The following is a 24,371-nucleotide window of genomic DNA, read 5'->3' as shown; positions in this document are numbered from 1 at the left end:
CTTCTGAGAGAATTCAAATTCAAATTCTAAATATAGAAAAAATTATATTGAAAGCGTCAAACTAAAAGGCCTAACACTATTTGATACAAATTTTAATCGAAGCTCTAACACTAGCTTTGGACACCAGATAAAAACCATAAGAAAATCACTTTTTGGGGGAAAATTAACTTAAAAAACAACTCACTAGGAAAAAGTAGCCAATAAATATAATGTATATCGATTTATATTATATTTTGGCAATTTTAAAATTATTTCATTTTACCTTTTTATTGAGTATTCACTATATTAAAGTTCAATTAATCTAAAATTAGGGCTATCAAAATTGATTCTAGCAACATGGGTTGTGGTACATTGGTGAGAATGTTTTATCCTAGGTTTTGGATTTGAGCCTTGAGTATGAAAAAAATTCTATTGGGAGCACCACCTCTGAATGGACCCTGCAAAGCGCAATTCGAATTTAGTCAGAGCTCCAATGTGAACTCCGAATACCGGATGGAAAACCAAAAAAAAAAACTGCTTCTAATATTTAACTACGGTATATATTTCAACTCGGTATACTGTTCCGCCTTTTAGGAAACTTCCTTGCGACACGTGGGTCCACTTTGTTGTCTTCTTAAAGTAACTAGGGACAAATTTTCTTGAATTCTAACCCTTTAATCTTTTGTGATTGTTCATCGGATCTAGCTTGAGAATTAACAAAATAGTTTTTTTTTCTCTGCAATTGGAATTTTTTTTGGTTGTCTTGACTGGAATGAATGTTATACCATTTGGGTAAGTTGTGATCAAGTAGTTGAAGGGTTATTAGTTGGTAGAATTTTCATTTGGGTAAGTTGTGATCAAGCTGTTGTAAATTTGCATGTTGTATTCTTGAAAAAGATAATATTTTTACTGTGAAATTGCAGTTTAGCTGATGTTAGTTATGGTGGAATTGTTAGTTTCTGCTCAAGGGTTGATTTGGTTGTAGCTGAAATTGGGAGAATTTGAGTTGTAGTTTTGGAATTTGCTTCTTTTCTTCATCTTCGTTGTTGAATGTGAGGACTGAGGAGAAAGGATGAATTTCTTGTATTGGTGATTGATTAAGGTTTTGGAGAGGTTCTTTTGGTGCATAGAGCCTGTGTGGAGACTTTCTGATTTTCTGGAGTTTGACTATCTTAGATGTAGATAAAATTTGTGTATTTTTAGCCTATACAATTGTGAAATGGGAAGTTCTGCTGAACCATCATCTTCTATAAGCTTTACTTCAACTTCCAACACGACGAATGGGTCCATTGGCATAGGCCAAAACACATGTGCTTGTGGTGGATCTGAGACAGGGAGTAGTTATGAAATCATCAGCTTAAGTAAACTCAGTAATAGTTTAGAGCAACTCTTGTTAGATTCCAGCCCTGAGTTTAGTGATGCTGAGATTGTTGTTGAGGGTGTTTCACTTGGTGTTCATCGTTGTATATTAGCTGCCAGGAGTAGTTTTTTTCGGGATCTTTTTAGGAACGAAAACGGAAATTGTGGAAAGGAAGGTAAGCCAAGTTACTCTATGATTGATATATTGCCTTGTGGTAAGGTTGGATATGAGGCTTTCCGTACTTTCTTAAGCTATTTGTACTCGGGAAAATTGAAGCATTTCCCTCCTGAGGCATCAACGTGTGTCGACAGTTTATGTTCCCATGACTTCTGCAGACCAGCAATCAATTTTCATGTTGAGTTGATGTATGCCTCTTTCGTGTTTCAGGTTCCAGAGCTGGTGTCACTTTTTCTGGTATGTAACATGCTTTCTACTGATTAATTTACATTTCAAGTGGCTTTGTAGTGTTCATTGCGATTCAAGCTAACAAGGACGAAAGCAAAAGGTTATTTGTGTATCTCAATAAAAGATAATTAGATCATATTATGAAATCTCTATGTGAGTTTTTTGTTTTGAAATGATTTTTTCCTCTAAACTTTGTTGTAGTGTCAAAGAAAGAAAAAATTCAATGCATTCATCATATGAAAGTGGCATCCAGGTGGTGAATATTCTGCACTGTCATACACTGCAATACCATTGTGATGTGAACCCAAATTGATTCACTTGCTCATACCTTAGTCCCTTCTTACACCATGATATTATTTTCAGTTAATATCGGTCACTAGGAGAGAAGTAGTTCTAAGTTTGTCTTAAACAGGACCTGGTGAAGTTGACATGGAATATCTCCTACACATCGATGGACATAACCTTTGGAAACTCAATGATTTTATTCTGCAATAAATTTGATTTGTCTATGATAAAGTTTATTGGTATGTTTTGAGTTTAGAATGCATATCTAATAATTTTGTTTTAGGCAGTCGGTCATCATTGTCCGTTTAAGTTTTTGAGGGTAGTGGTCTCTGCAGTAGCCTTTTTAGATCTGCCTAATGGAAATAAACACAATGAATATTGGACACGCATTACTGTGGCTGCTTCCAGTTTCTTAGAAGTTGGATGTGTTTGTTTAAAATATATAGAGAATTTGTAGCAACAACCAAGAGAACATTCTGCTAACACTAGCTCGTATAATTGCAGCGACGCCTTATCAGTTTTGTCGGGAAGGCTCTTGTGGAAGATGTTATCCCAATACTTGGAGTTGCTTTCCATTGCCAATTGAGCGAGCTTCTCACTCATTGCGTTGATAGAGTAGCGCGATCAGATCTTGAAAGCACATGTATTGAGAAGGAGGTTCCCTTTAAAGTTGCAGAGAGTATTAAGTTATCGCGGCTGAAATGTCAGGGTGATGAAAGTAAGGTTCTACCTGTGGATCCGTTGCATGAAAAGAGAAAAAATAGGATATACAAGGCATTGGATTCGGATGATGTTGAACTTGTCAAGCTTCTACTTAATGAGTCTGACATAAGTTTAGATGGAGCCTACGCTCTTCATTACGCTGTTGCATATTGTGACCCCAAGGTTGTTACTGAGGTTCTTGGACTTGGTGTTGCTAATGTCAACCTTCGGAATACACGTGGTTACACTGTGCTTCACATTGCTGCCATGCGTAAGGAACCCTCAATCATTGTATCACTTTTGACTAAGGGAGCTCATGCATCAGAAATTACATTGGATGGGCAGAGTGCTGTTAGTATCTGTAGGAGGCTGACTAGGCCTAAGGAGTACCATGCAAAAACAGAACAAGGCCAGGAAGCAAACAAAGATCGGGTATGTATTGATGTTTTGGAGAGAGAGATGCGTCGCAACCCAATGACCGGAGATGCATTATTTTCTTCGCCCATGTTGGCCGATGATCTGCCCATGAAACTGCTCTACCTGGAAAACAGAGGTACCTTTTATAATATGCTTGGTTTTCCTCTTTTTACCAATCAAGGCTCAAGTTAGGCTTCTTTGGTTGAAAGTTCATACTAAGCAAGAATCAGTGGTCCTACTGAACTTTGTTCATTTATAGTAGTTACGTAATCAAGATTTAAGCATTTCATATCATTAGATCATGATCTCAAATCTGGGAACCTCCGAAGAGAGTAACCTATGAATTTGTAGGGCAACCTTGACTGTTAATGTTGAAAGCATTGTAAAGTGTTGGCCTATTTACACCAGGATATGCTGTTGATTAGTAGACTCTCAGACCCGGTTAATAGACATTTATATTAGCTTTCTCTAAATTCTACGAGATGATCTCTGTGGGGCCAAGTTTTGGTACAGGAACTATAGTTCTATCCTTTTTTGGACAATCAGACCAGTCACGGTACCAGTTGATGCCACACTGAGAGTATGAGGGAATTTAGGGTATACTAACTAATCCAGCTGAAAGCAAAAAAAAAAAAAAAAAAAGATAAACAAACATAACACACACACACCTGAGTAATTTCTCTATTATATGATGACTTGGAATGAAGCCATGATGTTATCATTTACTAGTGTTTGTTTTTGTTATGTACGATACTTTTCTGTCAAAACTTGACTTGGTTTCTTCATTCAATTCTGATGAATCTGTTGTGGTCCTCACATGAATTAAATATGCCCACTACTGCTTCAAAAAAAAAAATGAATTAAATATGCCCACTGAGCAAGTAATTTAATGATGGCTTTTGTATTACAGTGGCATTTGCACGATTATTGTTCCCTCTTGAAGCCAAACTAGCCATGGAAATTGCAAGTGCTGAGACAACAGCTGAATTCGCTGATCATTTGGCATCTAAAGGTTCATCTGGAAACTTGAGGGAGGTTGATCTGAATGAGACACCCATAATGCAGAAAGAAAGACTCTCGAAGACAGGTATCCACTGATAGCCAGTCTGTTGATTAAGATCATCTTACATGCACCAGATTTCCTATTTATTTCTAATATCATCATCATCTAATCAGTAGCCATTTACTCGACATGAAGAGCATCTAGACAACCCATTTTCTGCCTACTTCCTCCTTTTCTCCCAAAAGAGGAAAAGAAAGAAAAACAAAGAATGTAAATTACTTTTGGTCTATTCTGTAGCATTAACAATTGATGTTAAATCCCTGAAATATTCAGGATAATAGAATAAAAAAATATGTGCATGTGTGTGTAGGGTTTTTGCCAACCTCCTACCTGACGTATGTCACTTTATGTGCAATTTTCTTTTTCATCAAATACCCTTCTGACTTGAAAGAATGATTATATATATAACTGGTAGCATGTATATGGCATGCCTGTAAGTATGACTATATATAGTGGAAATTCAGACTACAAATTGTAATGTTTTTGAGAAAAAGATGGCAAATAACTACTTCTTATCCTACTTTCACACCATATCTTCTGTCGCAAAATTGTCCATCTCGTACTGTTGGTCCTTTCCCTCCCTTGAACATTTACGGTTAAGAATAAGCAAGAAGGGCAACACCAGGTTTGTAGTTCTTTATATATATAGGTTATCACCTGTTTGGACCTCTTTATCCTTAAGTATGTTGAAGTTTGCCCCTTCCAAAAGAAGATTGGCAAACACCTAATTTGTTGTTTACAAATTGGAGAAGGAAGAAAATGAGGGGAAAGGTGCATAATTTCCCCTTCTGTTGTTTGTTTTAGGACAGAAAGTGAAGAGAAGTTTTTGTTTGGACCAACTGTTCTCTCTCTTATTCCCAAACGTGTTCTTTTCTCTTATCTTCTCTTTCCTTCCCTAGTTTCTAGACATAGCATGAAGAAGTAAAAACTGAAATAGAGAAGAATCAACAAGATAAAGCAAGTTAGCAGTTCATTATTATTTTCTTTATATGGTAAACCCCACGCCACCCCACCCCTAGACACTCTCTGTCCAGGAGTCAATGGTGGTGCTACCATGGTGTCTTAAACCTCCAACATCGTTGGTTAGAGGTTGAGAGTCCTATGGACTATGCTATGCCTCACTTTTCAAGTGCAGCTCACTACCTTGCTGTCTTTTATTCATGATATCATGTCTTTGTGCTTTGAGTCCCTTGGTCATTTAAGCCTGTCATATCACTGATTTCGCAACGTTCCAGCTTACTACTGAATGTTGCTGGAAACATGGCATAAAACTTAGTTGAGCTTTTCCCCGTATTTACTGCTAACTGTTCCTTCAGCAGGTTTATATTTTCCTTAACATTTTCTTGTTTGCACATAGGTTCCATTATGAATTGACAATTTCAGAATTGTATTTTCAAGCTCTTCTCATTATTCTAAACTGATTCTGATTTCATGGTTGCAGTTGAGCTGGGCAAACGCTACTTTCCTCATTGCTCCCAAGTTCTGGATAAGTTTATGGAGGATGACTTACCCGACTTATTTTTCCTTGAGAAGGGCACTCCAGAGGAACAAAAGATCAAGAGGCGGCGATTTAAGGAGCTCAAAGATGATGTTCAAAGGGCATTTAACAAAGACAAGGCTGGACTTCATTGCTCTGGCTTGTCTTCCTCATCATCTTCCACAACTTTTAAAGATGGTGCAAGTGTCAAAGCTAGGTACCTATGATAGTAACTAGGTTTTACCCTACGAATTGTTCTTAAACTCAGTTTTGTATGTAAGATAAATAGTCTTCAAAACACTTATCTTGTAAAATTTTCATTATAGTGGCTGCTCTATCGTTGACCATTTTCATAGTTCATCTTGTTAAGCTTGCTTGTTTATAGTAGAAATAAAGTTGCATAAGAACAAGCTTGTGGAAATATTAATGATGTAGAAATGATTAACGTGTATGGAGAATTTATCGTATTTTATCACTATGTAGAGATATTTAGATCATCTCTTTGTTTGCACCAGATAAACTTTTGAGAGTAATAGTCATTTCTTGTTGCAGAAGATGGCGTTTATGTTGAGCTCCAGATCATTTTGATGTAAACAAGGAAAGTCTTTGAAATAGACGACAACTTGCGTCNATTAACGTGTATGGAGAATTTATCGTATTTTATCACTATGTAGAGATATTTAGATCATCTCTTTGTTTGCACCAGATAAACTTTTGAGAGTAATAGTCATTTCTTGTTGCAGAAGATGGCGTTTATGTTGAGCTGCAGATCATTTTGATGTAAACAAGGACTCTTTGTCTTTGAAAGAGACAACTTGCGTCTTGTGGGGCTTATTTTTCCTTATCCCACCACTACTATCTTTTTCTATTCTTCTCGAACTAGAATACAAGTTCAAGTTAAATATGATCTCACAAGTTCCTCAACAGATGTTTATATATTGCAACAATTGTCTGTATTGTTTGGACAAATTGTAAAACAGAAATTATAGGTGTTTTGGAAACAATTATCAGCCCTTACCATGTGTAAAATACAAAGCATTACAGCTTCTGTATTCTTTGAGTGATTTGGAAGTTGCCCGGGATGCTAACATTTTTGTGGATTTTTTTCAACTCTCTTCAGACATGGGAGGATAGAAGTCATGTTTTGCTAGAATATTTGGCACCAAATTGATGCATAGCAGTGAAATTTACCTTTCATTAAAAAGACAATAAGGAATTATTTTTATAATGGTGGTGTCTGAGCAAGTTTGTGCGCAACTCGCTAGTACATGTTACTAATTAGTTCTGTCCACCAAGACTTGCATATGAGAAGAAATGATCTATCATTTGGTTTACAAAATCATTCCACCAGAACAACTTGATATCAGTGTTCTCTGGAATTTCTTCCTAGAATATTAGTAAATTTAAGGATAAAGATAATTATGCTCTAAAATTGCATAGAAGGAAGTAATTTCACCAATATACTCCAACAGGTTTAGTATGAGATAGTATATAACTTCCTCAGAAGTCATAAGCAAACAAGAACACATAATATGTCGAGCTGCGTCCATAAAGGAGAGGAAAAGAAAGCGCAGGCACACAAATCAATGACCTGTTCAAGAAAAAGGAGTTTTGGGGCCAAAACTGTAGTGTTTCATAATTACATAGCATTACATCATGAACAGTTAATTATTTCGGATCAACATTAGGGAAAAAGAAACACGTACACAAACTGAGAAAACTGATATCTAACAGGAAAATTCACCCTCCTGCAAGCTGCTTGGAGGAGACTGGCCACAGTTGAAAGGCTTCAGAAGTTTGGCATCCAGGTTCTTACGGATTGCATCTTCTGCACAACAGCAGTGGAGTCTTTTGATCATTTATACTTTAGGTGAATCAAGGTGGTTATGGACTAGGCTGCTCAACTGGCTGGGCATAAACAGACCTGTAGGGGACTGGAATGAGGAGCTTCTATGGGCCAATATGTGTGCTATGTCCGAATCTGGCAAAGGAGCAATCCTGTGCAGTGTGGTTGCTATGGTTGTGGCTATCATATGGACAGAGAGGAATGGCTTGAGATTCAAAGCAGGCCACTACAACATTGATAGAGTATGCAGAGAGGTAGCTTTGCATATACACATCAAAGGCCAAGAACTGCCAAAATGGGGGACAACACTAGCTTCTATATTACCAAGCCTCCCTTAATTGGTAGCTGCTTACTATGACATTTAATCTTGCTTGTTGTCTTTATGTATAGACTGTAGTTTTGATTAAGCTTTGTTTTCCAGGACCCCATAGCTACTACAGCCTGTTGTTGTAAGCTCGAATAGTAGAGCTGTTTTGTTTTCCTTTGAGAGGTCTGTTCCTAGCTGGATTTGTAACTATCTCACTTGCTATCAACACAATTTGTTTGTTTGCCAAAACAAAAGAAGAAGATATCTAACAGGAAATGCCCCAATCCATCGTTATGAAAACCAGGGGAATACAGAGGCTGAACAGAAAATGTACTATCATAAAGAAACAAGGAAAAGTAACACTGATAATTGATGATACACACACCAAGAAAAAGTGTACTTACTGATAGTAACAGAATAGATAGACTTCTTTATTAGTATTCCCCTCCCCACTTGGGAAAGAGATTCTTGGGTCTTAGTAAGGATAAGAGACTTCACCAGCAAAAACAATAGAAGATTGAAAGAATCAACAAACCTCTTATACAGGTCTAAGGACTTGCTGTCTGATGGATAACGAAGGGACTGCACCCAAGATCATTACTAACAGTTTTCTTTCAAGGGTGGTGGCTTGGACTTCTTTCATAACTTTGGTGTCCTAGCCAACTAGGCGGAATGTCGACTAATTCATCGGGCACCCACTACCTCCCATCAGCATTGATACCAGCCAACTCTATCCACCAAGGTTTATCAGAAGGATGGCTAGGGTGTTACGTCAGATCTATTATTTTACAAGCTTAAAGATATGTAACATACAGATTTTACCACAAGCTTCTTTATATGAAATCACTCAATCAGTACATGGTACCTTCTTGTCCTGTCAGAAAGACCCTAACAAAATATCCAGAGTCCCCTCATCTACAGCATGAAGAGAAAGGGCTGCAATGGGAGTAGCAACTAGCAACTGGGATGAGAAGTCCTTTAACAGAATGAAAGCAGAAAAAAAACCCAAGCAATCCCCCTTCTGACACTTCAAAATATCATTGAGTGATGTGTGTCTCCTAACAAGAGACGTATTAAAGATTAAAAAGAAATACCTAGACAAACCAACAAGAAGAAAATTGGATAATCAATTAGAACTAGATAAGGGAAATATGGCAACTTTATTAATCAAAAATGATACTGAAGTCAATCAGCTGGATTGAAGTGAACTTTTTAAACTTTCCCACATTGCTGGACCTTCTGGATGTATGTCAACAAAATATTTTACAAAGCGAGCATCTGAACAAGCAAGAAGAGTGCTCACTGATAATGTTGGTTTTGCAGCACCCTTTTGCTTCAGCCATGCATACATTGAAAACCGAAGATGGACTCTGTCCACATCGTAGCAGAGGTAAGATGGAAATGATACAATCGATTCCACCGGATAACCTAAATATGTTTTCAGTAGAACAATTTTCTTCTCAAGCACATTTTTGCTCTGGTTCAGTGTCGTGGGAGCCTGTTTAATCATATTAATTACAACATTGCAGTCCAAACCAGCGTTTACTAGGCAATCAAACCTCTCTTGCAACTGGTCTCCTCGTCCGCGGAACTGCTTCAAAGCTTTTGCCATCTCATCTGAATTTTCTACATAACCTAATCTCAATAAAAAAGTAGTTTTCTGAAATAATTTTCCCGGGTCCTGGGAAGTCATTTGCTCCACGTCAAATTTTGATTTTGAAGCTAATCTGAACAAATTCAAAGGATCATCCTTTATAGTCTGACATAAACAAAACTTGTCACCCTTGAAGTCCCTCAAAAGAGTCTTTGGTCCCTTCAGAGAATGTGAACCCAGAAGTTGTATATGTGTAGATACAATATTTGCAATTATTTCGGTCTCTAATCCTATCTCCGATAAGAAGTACAATGCATGCCAAAGATTTTTAGTACACTTCAGAGATAGAATATTAGGATTTTGACAGAAAAGTAAGTATATGTCATTCATTTTAACACCCAACTTCAGTAATTGCCCAACCAATACATAAATCTGTTTCCCAGAGCCTTCAAATAAGAATGCAGGGTTCATCGTAAACAAAGTCGCCATCTTTTCATCACTATATCCTACTTCATTGAGAAAATGCAATGTGTTAAGCATTCTACCCCAATTGTAGGAGTGCCTGTTGGATAAATATCCTCCCATCCAATCATTTTCAAACCCTAAAATTTTCAGTTTTTCAAGAACCTGAATAAGTTCATTGTTCGTCTCACCAACCAAAAGAGTAGGGGAACAAGTCACCAATTTTATTACTGTTGATCTGCTCAAACCCAGTTTCTCATAAGCCCTCAATTTCATAGCTAATACTCCATGGTCATATCCAAATACATCAGTCGCTTCCTTATAAATCTTCCCAATTTTAGTGCGAGGGATGCCGTAATAACAAAGAACATGATAATTATCAAACAAGACATGATCATCACTCAAAAATATCAAATCTCGTGGAAGCATAGATGTAAGCTCGGATTGCTTCAACCCCAAGCTCTCTAAAAAGGGCTCAAACTCATTAATCGGATGGTACCTGAAGTAACGGGTCAATGCCCTTGTTACATCTTGATCATTATCAACCTTGGACAACAGATTTTGAAGAAAACAAGGTGAGTTCTTGCTAATGTGCTCAGCATCTACATAATTAAAACCTCTTGTACAATGCAAGTATTCAAAGAGTACTGCTTGTCCATCAGTTCTTGCAACCCGTGATATTTTATTGACAGCAGGGGAAATGGGTGTCTGAGTTGATAATTCAGGGACTTCAACCTTAGCATTAGGTGAACTACGAAAACATCGAATATTCAATGACGAAAATTTCTGGGGACTATGAGAAGTGGAACCCTTTTCAGAAATTGGAGTACTAAACAGGTGATTGAGGTGAGATATCATTTTACAAGATACACTTTTTCGGACTTTCCGAATTACTAGCATCTCAAGTTAGCAACAAAAGATTCTAAACCAAATTCAAAATACAATATCTTCCAAGAAACTCTCAAGGGTGATTCATATTCTACACAATTACATTAGAAATATCACATTAATGAACAATTCCTCAGCAAAAGATAGTTTCTTTTTGGTGATGTTTATAACTCAACAGAGTAGAATTGAAGTAATACAGAAAACCCAGAGAGCAAATTGTGGAATTGATACCTCTGATTGTACTTTGTGCTTCTCTGTGCCTTAATCTGCAATGCTTAGATACACAGCGGATTTTAGGGTTTTAGTTTAGATTCAAAGAGGAACCTCAAAATTCTAAAACCCTAGAAGGAGGAATTAACCCCAAACCTTCTGTTCCCTCTATCTTTTTTATCTTTTTTATTGTTACACTTAGACCCATGTATTTATTACTCAGTTACAGATGTCCCCTTATATTTTTAAAATTATACACTTAACTACCACAAATATTAGCTTGAACAATATTTTACTTTATAAGAGCTTTAAGAATTTAATTTGGAAATTTAAGACATATATATGTAACTTTTTTTAATATTATAAAATAGAATGATTAAATTACAAAAGATTTCATATATATATATATTTTATTTTTTTTTGGTAAATAAATAATTTTATTACCAAGTAGGAATTACAAAACAGAAAAGCAAGCTGGACATCCCCCAGACTTGCATCAAATAACTAGCTTTCAATCTTAACTATCAAGTCTTTCACTATGATTAGCAACATCATCAATCAAACTGCCTTACACTAAACAGGATATGTATTCAGGAATTGGAGCACCTGATCAAGTCTTGCCCATTTTATTCCTCATAGATGCACCTCTTGAACAATCTTCCTCACCAACATTCCAAGAGTTCTGATTATTTTCTTGAAGATACGTTGATTCCTCTCTTGCCACACAACATAAACATTTGCAGCCACTGCCATCCTGTACACATTAGCTCTTGTTTGTTTGCCTTTGCAGTGAGTATTTGCCCACAACACTTCCTCATCCCATCCTCGAGCCTCTCTCTGTATATTTAACCAGTGCAAAATCTTTTGCCACACCTAAGTTGTGAACATACATTGGAAGAACAAGTGATTATGGCTTTCATCATTAGTTTCGCACAACACACACTGCACCTTTTCTACGCACCCCCATGCAACCAGTCTATCCCTTGTGAGTAGCCTTTTTTTGCAGTGCTAGGTACAGTATAAAATTCCACTTTGGGCATACGACATTATTGCAAATTAGTCTTCTCCATTCAACCTTCTGATACTCTCTCCCCTAAGAGCTTTATACAATTTTTTGATAGAGAATATGTCCATCTGCTTGATATACATCTCATTCCATTCAATGATTTCAAGTTCTTGATGCATTTGTAATATTTTCCTCACCATCCAAGAAGCTTTAGTTGTTTCTACACCCATAAGGTCCCTTGTTTCCCATAGTATTGATGCACCCATAATCTATCTTTCTTAACACACAGATTCCACAACAATTTGCTTATTGCAGCCTTATTCCATATTTGTTCATCCAATATATTGAGTCCTCCTGCTATCCTAGGCCTGCACACTTGTTCCATGCAATTAATGCCTTCTTAGAAGTATTCACACCCTCTGTCCATAGAAGGTCCTGCATATTGTTTATATACATTTAATCACTTTCTTTGGGATTATGAACACTTGGGACCAGAACACTTGGATGGAAAACAACACACTCTTAATCAACTGAGCCCTTCCTGCATAAGATAGAAACTTGGAAGTCCAACTCTGAACTCTATGCATTATCTTATCAATTAGTGGTTGATACTGTAAGATAGATACTCTTTTGGTACTTAAGGGAACACCTAAGTACTTGAAAAGTAGTAACCCCTGTGAGAAGCCCAACTCTTATAGGATTTCTGTTTGTGTATCCCTTGGCACTCCTCCAAAATAAATGGAGCTCTTGTCAGCATTTGCTACTAGCCCTGAGGCTAGAGAGAACTCATGAAAAACATCATACAACAGCTTAATTGAACCAATGTCACCTTTACTAAACAGTAAAAAATATTAACAAAACTTAGCTGTATAATCTGCAATCTCTCACATTTTGGATGGAAATTAAAATCAGGATTGTGTTGTAGTCTCTTGAATAATCTTGACAAATACTTCATGGAAAACACAAATAGATATGAGGACATTGAGTTGTAATGACCCTCCTGGTCATTTCAGTGTTTTTCCTTCGGTGTGTCGTTTAGAGAGTTCCTGTAGCAATCAAGTCATTTATGATTTGTTGGGACTGACAGTTCGGTCACCTGGTCGTTTGTTTGGTTATTGTGAGAGTTTTAGTATTTTAAGAGCTTATGAACTTTGAACGATCATTTTCGATCAAAAGTTCAAGAAAATAATATCAGAATCTAATTATGACGATTTCATCAGCTCCGGAAGGATCATTTTAGACTAGTAGCATGGTCGGCATGACTCCCGAGGTTTTCAGTGTGAGTCGGTGCGATTAAGCGTTTTAACTTTAAGTTTAAGCCTAAGTTTGACTTTAGTCAACATTCTGAGTAAACATGCTCGGATGAGAATTTCGTCTGCGCAGTCAGCTCCAAAATATCAAGTTTAGTCTAGATTGACCCTTTTTTTTTGTTCCGAGGTTTCTAATTTTTTTCAAGCCCTTTTGTGGTTTTTGAATTAAAATGGCGGTTGGGTGTGGGACCTACTTTTTATCAAGATAACCTCGTATGGAAATTTTGACTGCGTCATTGAGTCCGAAATATTAAATTTGGTATGGTTGCATATCTTGTTTGCGTGCATGGGGTTTCGAACGAGATCGGAGCACCCCGTCAGAGTTTTAAGTTTTTGGAAAGTTAAAGCAGAAAAATCTGCTATATAGTGCAGATATATCAACAACCCTTTTCCAAATTTAGAATCCTCATATCTCAACCGAATTAGGCGATTCGAAGTGCGGGAGCTTTGTATTTTTGGTGGCTTCGCGGTAGAGTGTTTGGAAGCTGTCGAATGCACGTAGTTCGAGGTAATTTCATGATAAACCTGACTGTTGTACCCTTTTTTGAGCTTTTTGTTTTTGGCATTCTTGTTTTGGTCATATCTCACTCATTTTAGCATGGTTTTGGGTGATTCAAAGTCCCACGTGTTGGGAATTGTCGTGGCTTCGTCATGGAGTGTTCAAGAAGTGCTGCGCACCATTAGATCCTTGTAGATTTCGAGTTTAGACTGCTGCATGTTTTCTTTTAAGTTGATTAAAGTGTGGTTTTCTTGCTTGTTGGGTTTTGGTGCGTTTTGAGCCCTGAATTGTGTTCCATTTTGGAACACAAGTTCAGTGTACTGTTTTGGGTCTCTTAATGGAATCAAAATCGAACAGTTCGGTGCGGGTCCCACGATTCCCGTTTTGACTCCAAAATTAACCGTCTCTGTTTGTTGTGATTTTGGTGTCTAAACGATCGTACTAACGTTGTGATCCTATATTTGATAGAGTGACAACGTTCAAAGGTCGTTCGGAAAGGAAAAGCTCCGATAAAGTGATTTGGAGCGCGCGCGATCGGCTTAAGGTAGGCAACGACTTCTTTTCTATTAGATTGAGATTAATTGTGTAAAAGCATGTCGATTGAAGTGAATTGGGGGTGGGAACCAGTTTCTTACTTTACTTTGATTTGATACCTTATGCTAAGATCGATTGGCCATATTTCAGGTATAGTATCCTGTTAACCGGTTTAGTAGAGTTGCATGTTTATGTGTTAAATGATATTGTATGCTTGTATGTTATGTGTTGTTTGCTTGTTCATCCTTAACCGTAAGCATGATGTCTTTAATCTAGGATAGGCTAGCATTGTCTTAGACTTATGACCCGTGTGAGCTGGATAGCCTTGACTTTCTGTCGACGTCGTTTGGATGACTTAGCTCCTTGTAGACTGGAGTAACAGACTTGAGTCTGATAGTTGAGCCTTAGATTAGGCGTTATCGTTGCATGTTGCACCTTTGTATCTTCTCCCTCTTATTTTGCGATTCCAACGCGTTATCGAAGGTTCGGTGCATCACTAAAGGCATGAGATTGAGATAGTATATGCTTGGAGCTTTTTCTGTGATTTCTTAGAGTTGATGGCGTTTCATGGTGGTTGTTGTTGGATTGGATCCTATTGGAGATACCATCACCCCCGGGATCGTTCTTTCTAGCTGGGTTGGGAGCGTATCGCTGGCTGGGTAGACTCGGTGATTTCAGCGATCGCCCCTGGGCCTCTCTTTCTAGCTGGGCTGGGAGTTGCTAGGTGTCCCCGGGTTGCTCTTTCTAGCTGGGCTAGTAGCTGACTGCATGGTAGGACGACTCGCGATATCAACCTCACCCTCGGGTCCCTTTTCTAGCTGGGCTGGGAGTGGACTGTTTGGTAGGGTACCCTCCTGGGGTCATTCTTTCTAGCTGGGTTCGGAGTGCACTGCTGGATGGGTAGAGTCTGATGGGTTATCTTGGTTACTTTGGGCTGGGATCCCGATTTTCTTCTTTCTCAGTAGACTTAGCTTTTCTGTGTACCTATCGGGCTTATGGGGGTCCGTTCAGGTTTTATTTAAACTTGCGCATGAGTGCACCTTCTAGGTTTATGGGGGTCCAGTTAGGTTTAGTTTAGTTGTACTTAGTTTATTTCTGGTATGCTCGTGTGCTTTATTTTCATATCTGTTTTGACCTCTCCGTGTCTAGATTTTATCCTTTCTTATTATTTTTACCCTTTTTGCTCAGTCGGCCTTTGATGCCTACTGAGTACATATTGTGTTGGTACTCATGCTACGCTCTGCATCTACTTCGTGATGTAGGTCCCAGTACCAGTTACCAGCGGTGATTAGTTTCAGCCCTTTTTAGCAACTGTGACTCGGAGACGAGGGCTAGCACTTGGCTTTGGGTTTGTTCTGTCTCCTTCTTTTGTTTTAGCTAGTCTTGTTACTTTTGAGACATGCTTTATGTGGTCCACTTTTGGGACTTGTACTCTTTATTAGATAGCTCTGTACTAGTGACTTCCAGGTTCTGGGAAGGATTTATGTATATATTTATTTTGGTTTGCTTCCACCTTGTTGTTCTCGTTTAGATTACTGTTTTCGCTAGTTTCTGTTCTTACGCTCATTGCTTGATGTTCTGGGTTACGTGTTGGCTTACCTACTAGTAGGGTATAGTAGGTGCCATCATGACTCGAGAAATCGGGTTGTGACAAGTGTAACACACCAGAAAATTTTTAGCTAAGACCCAAACCTTTCTTCGTAGTGAGTGAGATTTTTGCAAGGAATTAAAAATTTCTTAAGTGTTATGGTCATTAGATGTAACACCTTGAGTTCCAAAAAGAATTAAATTGGAATTTTGCAAGTTAAGTATGAGTTTTGGATCGACTTCAAATGACCATAACTCCTAGCTTAGGATGAGTTAGGTGTTCTACCAGATACCGTAGGAAAGATCTTTGAATTAGCTTTCCAACGCCGTCGAGTTTGCTAAGTTTCGAGGTCGAATGAGTGAGATATGGCCTTTTGATGATAGGTTGTCCAGTTAAGGAAAGTTAGCCGAAAATAAAGAGGGGTATTTTGGTCTTTTCCTTACCCAATCAGATTTAATTCGTTTTTAGTAATATTTTAAGGGTCTAATCCTATTAGGTTCATTTTATAATCCTAAAATACGCCTAGGGTTTTAGTTGAGAATTCAAGAAGAGAAAAGAGGAGAAAAGAGAAAGAATGAAAGCGTTCGTCGAGATTTTTGCATCTTATTGCGGATTTTCGCCATGGGTTTAATCCCGAGGTATGTAAGCTTCCATAGTGTTGGGTTCTTTCACCACACACCAATCATGATTTATTCAGCGTAATTTCGTTCTTGAAATTTAAAGATTAGAGTTCTTGATGAGTTCTTGATAAGTGTTCTTGAAGTTTCATTAAGTTTTGATGTAAGATTCTGCTTGGGTCAACTTTAAACGACTATATCTCTTAGAATATTAAGAGTTACGTGAGCCATAACCTATCCAATTAAAGGTAATTAAATCTACTTTCCAACCTCACCAATTTCACGTCAATCCAATATCTGAGTAAAAAGTGATGACTATTTTAGTAACCTATATAGTGCTATTACGTATTAGCCGACGGGAATATATTGAAAATAATTGTTTTTGTCTTTTTATCTCCAAGAAAACCATCAACAAATTTTTTGGCAAATAAAAAGCTCAAAACAATCAGATTTTCATCTTCACTCATAAAAATCATATATTTTGGCCATAGAGATTTCAAGAAACTAACTCGAGAATCTCAAGAAAGGTTTTCTTGATTGTTTACGTTCAAGCTAGGGTTTCAAGGCTTCTAATCAAGTTCTTCTTCAAGATTCTTCAAGAATCTTTTTCTTCTAGGTATGTAAGGCTATCATAGTGTTGGACTAATTCGTCCTCACGCCCTACATCTACGTTTAAATCAGTAAAAGAAGAATCTAGGATTTTCCCCCTAGATTTAAATATTCTTGAGATAAGTTGATTTTGAGTTCGTGTTTCTTTGAAAAGTTCTATTCCTAATTATTGAATTGCTATATTGTTATTGAGATCCTCCATAAACATGAGATCATGAACCTTGAATCCATAAATTCAAATTCAAGGAAAGTTAAGAGCCAAGTCTAGGAAGTTCTTAGAGCCTTTTCAAGAAGTCTTTTAACTTTGTTTTAAGACTTAAAGATCAAGTTGAGTAAAGAGTAAAAATTTGAAGTCATTTTCTTCAAAAGTATATGGGGACTATGTATTCCCAAAGAGTTTAAAATGTTTTCAGATTTAAACAAGAAAGGAAACCTCGATTTTTAAAGAGCCTTCGAGCTAGTTTTTAGAAAAGAGAAATAACTTTCTACATGAAGCAAGCAGGGAAATTGAGATTTCCAAGATAGCCTTTGAGCTAAGTTTTTTAGCACTAATCTCAAATCACAGAAGAAGTATGTTTTTAAACATAAAGAGCTAAGTATATTTTTGGGAGTAGTATTGATCACCGATATGGGGATGCGAGTTCATATTAACTCAAGTCTCCATAAACCATGTAGTCATTATGGGTAGAACAAGGTCATACTTTTTAGATGAATCATTTTCGCATAGACTAGTGGATCCACTTAGTGAGTTAGCTTTCTATATCACGACAAGGTATAGGATGGGCCTCGGCAGCGTGAGGTAAAACGTTGTATCATCACTATAGTTCTTAAATAATGGTTGTCGGTTAGAGAAACTCCCACAGCAGTAGTAGTATGGTTCCTCAAGGGGTTCTACTTAGTGTGAATGGGGGTATGTGACTTCATTCATGCATTGCACAAGTAGACTTTGAGAGGGAGCATGATTTGTCTTTTTATGATATTATGATTATGAATTGATAGCATGTTTTCAACAATTTTTCTTTAAATTGCACTTGTTTTAAACTGCTTTATAATGAAATGAGTTTAGTTATGTTGAGTTGAGTTGAGCCAGGTAAGTTCTTCAGTTTCTTTCAGATTCTTTCAAGCTTATGTTAGGCTTTAGAATTCCCCTTACCTGCTCGTACATTCCACGTACTAAGCCACTTGGCCTGCATCTTTTCATGATGCAGACACAGGTATTCAGGATCATCAACAGGAGATTCGATGATACATCCGAGATTTCAAGTTAGCTATGGTGAGCCTTCTTATTTTTCAGAAGATTTCATTTGCTTTTCAGTTTAGTCAGGATGTCATGGGTCTTGTCCCAACTTCCATCTTTATCAGTTAAAGGCTTCGTAGATAGTCAGTATAGTTAAGAAGTCTGTATTATTCATTTATTTTATTAAATATTTTAAAGACTTAAGTGCCTATTTTATGGCAAGTTGAATATATTATTTTTATTCTAAGTTGTTCATTAGAGTTAAAGTTTCAAAAGTTGAGTTTATTGAATTTTATTTCAGTTTTAAGCTTTTGCATGCTTAAGTTAGTCTTCCGCTTGTAGTCAGCCAGGATGAGGGTTCGTTTGGGGACAGCAATGGTTCTTGAGTGCCGGCCTCGTCTAGGGTGTAGACTCGGGTCGTGACAACAAGTCTGGGTNTTGAGTGCCGGCCACGTCCAGGGTGTAGACTCGGGTCATGACAACAAGTCTGGGTCCCCTTGTCTCAATCCCTTTTTTTGTAGGGAAAGGGATACTGGGATGACCATTTATGAGTATAGAATATGAAACTTACTAGTGCACTGATAAATCAAATCCACAAACTTCCTAGGAAACTGCAAGTGTGCCATTACCTGCTTAAGATACCCCCATTCCACAGAATCATAAACTTTTTTCATATCTACTTTAAACATACATCTTGGAGACACGTTCTTCCTTCCATATCATTTAACTAATTCATTACTAAGAATGATGTTATTATTTATCAATCTACCAGGAACAAAGGCTGGTTGATTTTTATCCACCAAGACATCCATCACACATTGCATCCTATTTGTTAGAACTTTTGATATAATTTTGTATAATAAAGTACAACAAGATATAGGTCTATACTCGGAAATTTTGGAAGAATGAGTAACTTTAGGTATCAAAGTGATAGTAGTACAATTAATGGCTTTACACATCATACCTGCAGAGAAGAAATGCAATACAACAACATTGATTTCCTCTCCTATATTTGCCCAGGTCTTTTTGAAGAATAGGGCATTAAAGCCATCACATCCAGGAGCTTTAGCATCATTTATGCCCTGTAAAGCCATTACTATTTCTTGCCTAGTCACATGTTTAATCAATTGAGCTTGTTGATTTCTATCCAGGACAGGTCCATCTCTCATCACCATTGAATTTACAACAAGTAGTTGGGTAGCACAAGATCCCAATAGTTGCTTATAAAATTCTATGATTTCTTCCTCAATATCGTTAATGTTATTTACCATTATTCCATCAGCAGTAGTCAAGCTTAAGATCTTATTTTGAGATATTCTATTCTTCAAACTAGCATGAAAATATATTGTGTTTCCATCCCCTAATTGTAGCCACTGCACTCTAGATTTCTGTTTGAGTATACTCTCTTCAATGTTTAGCCATTTCTCCAAGTTTTCCTTAACCTCCTTTTCAAGTTGTAGGATATTAGTACTTTGCCCAGGTTGCCTCATAGTGTTTTGCAAATCATGCAACTGATGTCTATACATCTTAATTTTTGTTTCCACTTCCTAATATTCAGCAATATTCAGTTCTTTCAGAGCTATTTTCACCCTTTTAAGTTTCTGCCATACCCCATACATTGTACCAGTGTTGTGACTTTGCTGCCAAGCCATTTGCACTGTCCTCTGAAATTCTTCATGCTGAGCCAAGTGATTGAGGAACTTAAAAGACTTATGTCATCTTCTTGTGCCAAAACAACTCTGAGAGGTGAGTAGTCTAAGCATCCATGGTTCATTACTTGCACTTCCAATGATTGCATATCTAATAACCATATAGCATTTACTAGTGCCCAGGTGAACTCCCTACCATTAGCTCTTAGTATTGCCATTCCTGTGTCTTTCAAAAAAGAATCAAAGTCCTTAGTTTCAGCTTCATGGATTGTAGAACCAATCAACCTGTCCTCAGCTCTATTTATAGCATTATAATCTCTCATAGACAGCCATGGACCCTGCTGTCTTAGGTTAATGCTCCTTAGCTTCCCCCATAAACTTCTTCTATTCTCAATGGTATGCAGACCATATACTGCAGTAAAAGAAAACCTACAGCCCCTTGATAAAGATCTCACATCTGAGTGAATATATTGTTCATCCACTTCCACAACTTCACAATCTATAACTTGGGGGTCCTATATAATCCAAATTCTCCCTTTATTACTACAACTATAGATGTCTATTTTAGCCCACCTTGGTGCAATTGTTTAAAGTACTCTGACTGCATGATGTTATTTCACCTTATGTTCAAGTAAAGCTAGTATACTAATCTTATGTGTTATAATAAACAATTTCAGTTCCTTCTGCTTATGAACTTTATTCAAACCCCAAGTGTTCCATGTTACTAGTTGCATAATGAATTGGCTAGGGTAGAACCCCTTCCAAGTATTCTGCTACCACCTTGGCCTCCACCACCTGCTATCACAAGTCTTGTAGCATGATCATGTAGTACATTGAACTCATTAGCAGTGCTGATCATCCCCTTGTCAAAGTTCAATCCTTATTTTGCTACAGACTTTCCTCTCACTTCCTTCCATGGTGTCTCCTTTTCAAGTTGCTTTTGGCTCACAGTTTCATCATTTTACCACCTCCTGAATAGTACTAGTGCTAGGATTAGTAATAGTCCCTGGTATATCCCCCTGAACTACTTTACCACCCTATGCTCGAGTCTTCCATTCCATTTTTCTCTTCTTAGGTCTTGCTGCTGGCCTACTTGCTACTCCCTCCATGTTTTGGCACTTATGTCCTACAGTTAAACATTTAGGTCAATAAGTTGGAACCCACTCATAGCTTATCTCCTGTGTGAACAGTCTACCATTAGGATCCCCTACTTTTAATTCTATTTGTAAAGTTTTATTGATGTTTATCTCAATAAGTACTTTTGCATATGAGATTCGATCCACCTGTGTGGTGCATTCATCTGCGTATATAGGTACCCCCAAACCACTTCCAATTCTACTTAACGAATTCACACCCCAACAGTTCAATGACAGATTAGGAAACTGAACCCAAATTGGGATAGTCTGCATTACCTCCTTGTTAAAGTCGAACTTTGGGGACCATGTTTTCACAATAATGGGATTATTATTCAGTATATGTGGACCTGCATAGAGAACCTCATCTCTATCCTCTAGCATCGTGAACGTTACAAAGAAATATCCATCATTATGGTAATACACTTTGGGCTTCGTAATATAATTCCAGTTAGTTGCAATATACCTTTCAAGTGCTGCTATTGTAGGATTAGCTCCCACCACATAAAGGATTAGCGCATGCTTTCATCTTTGGGTTTCAAGCTCCACTTCTGTCTTGGATAGTTCCACCACTGTTTCACCATTGCGCACTACATGAGCTACATATTGTAATGTCATCCCTTGTGTGCTAATTGATTCCTTTGAAATAGATTCACCCATTTTGGCTTTTTCGGTGATTTCACCACCGGGGTTTTAGCTCGCTGAGTTACCGGAACATTTTCCCCACCTGGCTGTTCTGAATTTATCATTCCAGTCCCAATCACAGCGGTCTGGATTGGGGTTTCAGTGTGCAAAATTGGGGTTTTAGAACCCACTAATGCTGGCCATTGTTCTTTCCCTTCCATGTCATGTATGCCCATTACCTGGACCTTCGCTTTGTCTCCTGTAAGAATGGTCATCTTCTTCCCCCTTCCCTCGCCATTTCAGATGTGGCTCACGTTAGCTCACCTAATATTGTTTAGTCAATTCTTGCATTATGAACGTGTGAGCGAGTTACATTTTTAAAAAATAATTATTTTATATATAATGTATATGAAATTTCCTTTTCTATTTTAGTTTGGTTTAATATTCTTCTGTTTTTTATTATTTCGAATTTGTTTTCTTCAATGCACGTTTCTTTAATTTGTGTAAGATTTTCATTATTTGAAAAATAGAAGTATTTTATTTTCAAAACATATGAGTAATACCATAATATTGCAATAGTAAAAAATGTAAGTTTATTTACTACTATAAGATAGGTGTATTTACAACCAAGTAATATTATATATAAGGGTATTTGGATTTATTGGTTTGTGGATATTATTTAACTTTATAATTGTTAATTGGTAGAATTAATAAATATGAAATAGCAAACTGATTTTCTTTCTTTCATAGATCATTCTGATTTCTGAATAAGAAAATAAAGTTTTTGAATAATCTAGGCAGCAAACCTAATATAAACGAATTAAAAATCTCCCAAAGCTCAAAAAAACAAAAATGTTTTATCCATCATTCAGTATGAAGAATACATAATCTATGTATATTTTATTTTCTACTAATCTCGTGAGATTATATTAAATATGCAATTATTATTTCACTCAAACGAACATGGACCGATTTTTTTAAATCAAATTCCTCCAAAAAACAATACATGTGGAGAATTCAAGATAGGACGGCTCTGTTGAAAAATAGTATATGTAGAAAATTCGAAGTAGGCCAACTTAGTCGAAAAACAATACAAGTGGATAATTTGAGGTGGACCAACTCAGTTAAAAACAATACGGAGAATTCAAGGTAACCGTCTTAGTATTTTATTCAGTAAAAAAAGTGCACAGAATTCGAGGTGACCAATTCAGTATATATTTAGTCAAAAAACTGTGCAGAGACTTCAAGATGGCCGACTCAATCAAAAAATAATGTAGAGAATTTGCGGTGACCGACTCAGTATCAATACGGAAAATTCTAAACAACCTACTAATTCAAGATAGCCGATTCAGTTGAAAAATAGTGTGGAGAATTTGAGACGACCACACAAAAACTTGTAGAAGAACACAAAGAGTAGAGATCAAATACATAGGAATACTTCAATTTAGCTCAAAATTGAAGTTATTTCTATGGAACACTTGTATCACTCAAAATTTAAGTGGTCACTATTAATACTGAATTACTACTAATAATTAACTACGTACGTGCCGTCATTAATAATCATATTTTGAACCTAAAATATCATATGTAATCAATTAATTAGCTATTTTTATCACGTTTAAATGCAACTCCTAAATTTAATAAGTCCTTATTAAGAGCACATAGACTAGCAAAGATTAAATTGAGAAAAAAATCAACACAAAAGAATATTATTATAAAAATTGAGAAGGAAGAAATTCTCTAAATATTTCTATCCCACCAAATGAAAGAACTTGCCTATAAATAGGTTTAAAAAAATGAAAAAACTCCGTCCATTTTTAATTGTCAAGATTTCCTTTTTTAAGTCAAACGATAAGATTTTTTACTAACATTTTACAATGTATTTCTTCTATCATATTGATATGTAAAAAATTACAATTTATAGTGCTTTTCGTATAGGTTTTGAATATCTAAATTTTTTGTTTAAAATATCAAATTATAATGTAATCTACTTTCACTTTAAAAAATAGTTAAATTAATTTTCGAAAAGCGTAACATGACAATTAAAAATGAACGAAGAGAGTACAAGAGTAAGAGTAAAGGCTCCAACGAATAAATGATTATGACCTATTAATGGTTTGTTACCATTGCCAGAATTGTTAATATTATATATATATATATATATATTATCCTAGTTTTCACCGTTTTACTTTTTTTGCTGATTCAAATCCATAACCGTAAAATTAAAAATAGAGGGCTAGAAAGTGTTTACTATATGACTTATGAGCAACCCCTTGTTGGTAAATAATTAAAGCTTTTAAAAATTATAATACAATAAAGTATGAATTTTAATTTGCAACATATTTTTACCAAATCATAGTATTGTTGGTTAATTTATATAAATGGCACCAACAATTTAATTTCAATAAATAACTTTTAACCGCAACTTTTTTTTATTAGTATATTCTTATTTGATTCATATTTACGGTTAATTTAAAATGACTTTTTTTATAGACATCCACAGTATTATTTTAATAAATGACAATTACTTGATTCAGTTATGGCTATAGTCATGAAACTTCTTAAGTTAT

General features: G+C 36.5%; 2 protein-coding genes across 2 annotated transcripts; one reads left to right on the top strand and one right to left on the bottom strand.

Annotated features, from left to right (window-relative positions):
* The first annotated feature begins 532 nt into the window (after nucleotides 1-532).
* On the top strand, nucleotides 533-6,164 carry LOC125848043 (BTB/POZ domain and ankyrin repeat-containing protein NPR1). The gene is made up of 4 exons (XM_049527826.1): nucleotides 533-1,753; nucleotides 2,534-3,284; nucleotides 4,059-4,235; nucleotides 5,653-6,164. Exons 1-4 carry the CDS (start codon nucleotides 1,199-1,201, stop codon nucleotides 5,913-5,915), a joined length of 1,746 nt encoding a protein of 581 aa, XP_049383783.1. The 5' UTR covers nucleotides 533-1,198; the 3' UTR covers nucleotides 5,916-6,164.
* Nucleotides 6,165-8,982: 2,818 nt separating this feature from the next.
* Nucleotides 8,983-11,141, bottom strand: LOC125848041 (transcription termination factor MTEF18, mitochondrial-like). Its single transcript, XM_049527825.1, has one exon. It carries the CDS (start codon nucleotides 10,795-10,797, stop codon nucleotides 9,031-9,033), a length of 1,767 nt encoding a protein of 588 aa, XP_049383782.1. The 5' UTR covers nucleotides 10,798-11,141; the 3' UTR covers nucleotides 8,983-9,030.
* Nucleotides 11,142-24,371: the final 13,230 nt, after the last annotated feature.

This window comes from Solanum stenotomum, chromosome 12 (assembly GCF_019186545.1).
Source record: "Solanum stenotomum isolate F172 chromosome 12, ASM1918654v1, whole genome shotgun sequence".
In the NCBI taxonomy this organism is placed as follows: Eukaryota; Viridiplantae; Streptophyta; class Magnoliopsida; order Solanales; family Solanaceae; genus Solanum; species Solanum stenotomum.
This window is presented reverse-complemented; position numbering and strand designations above follow the sequence as displayed.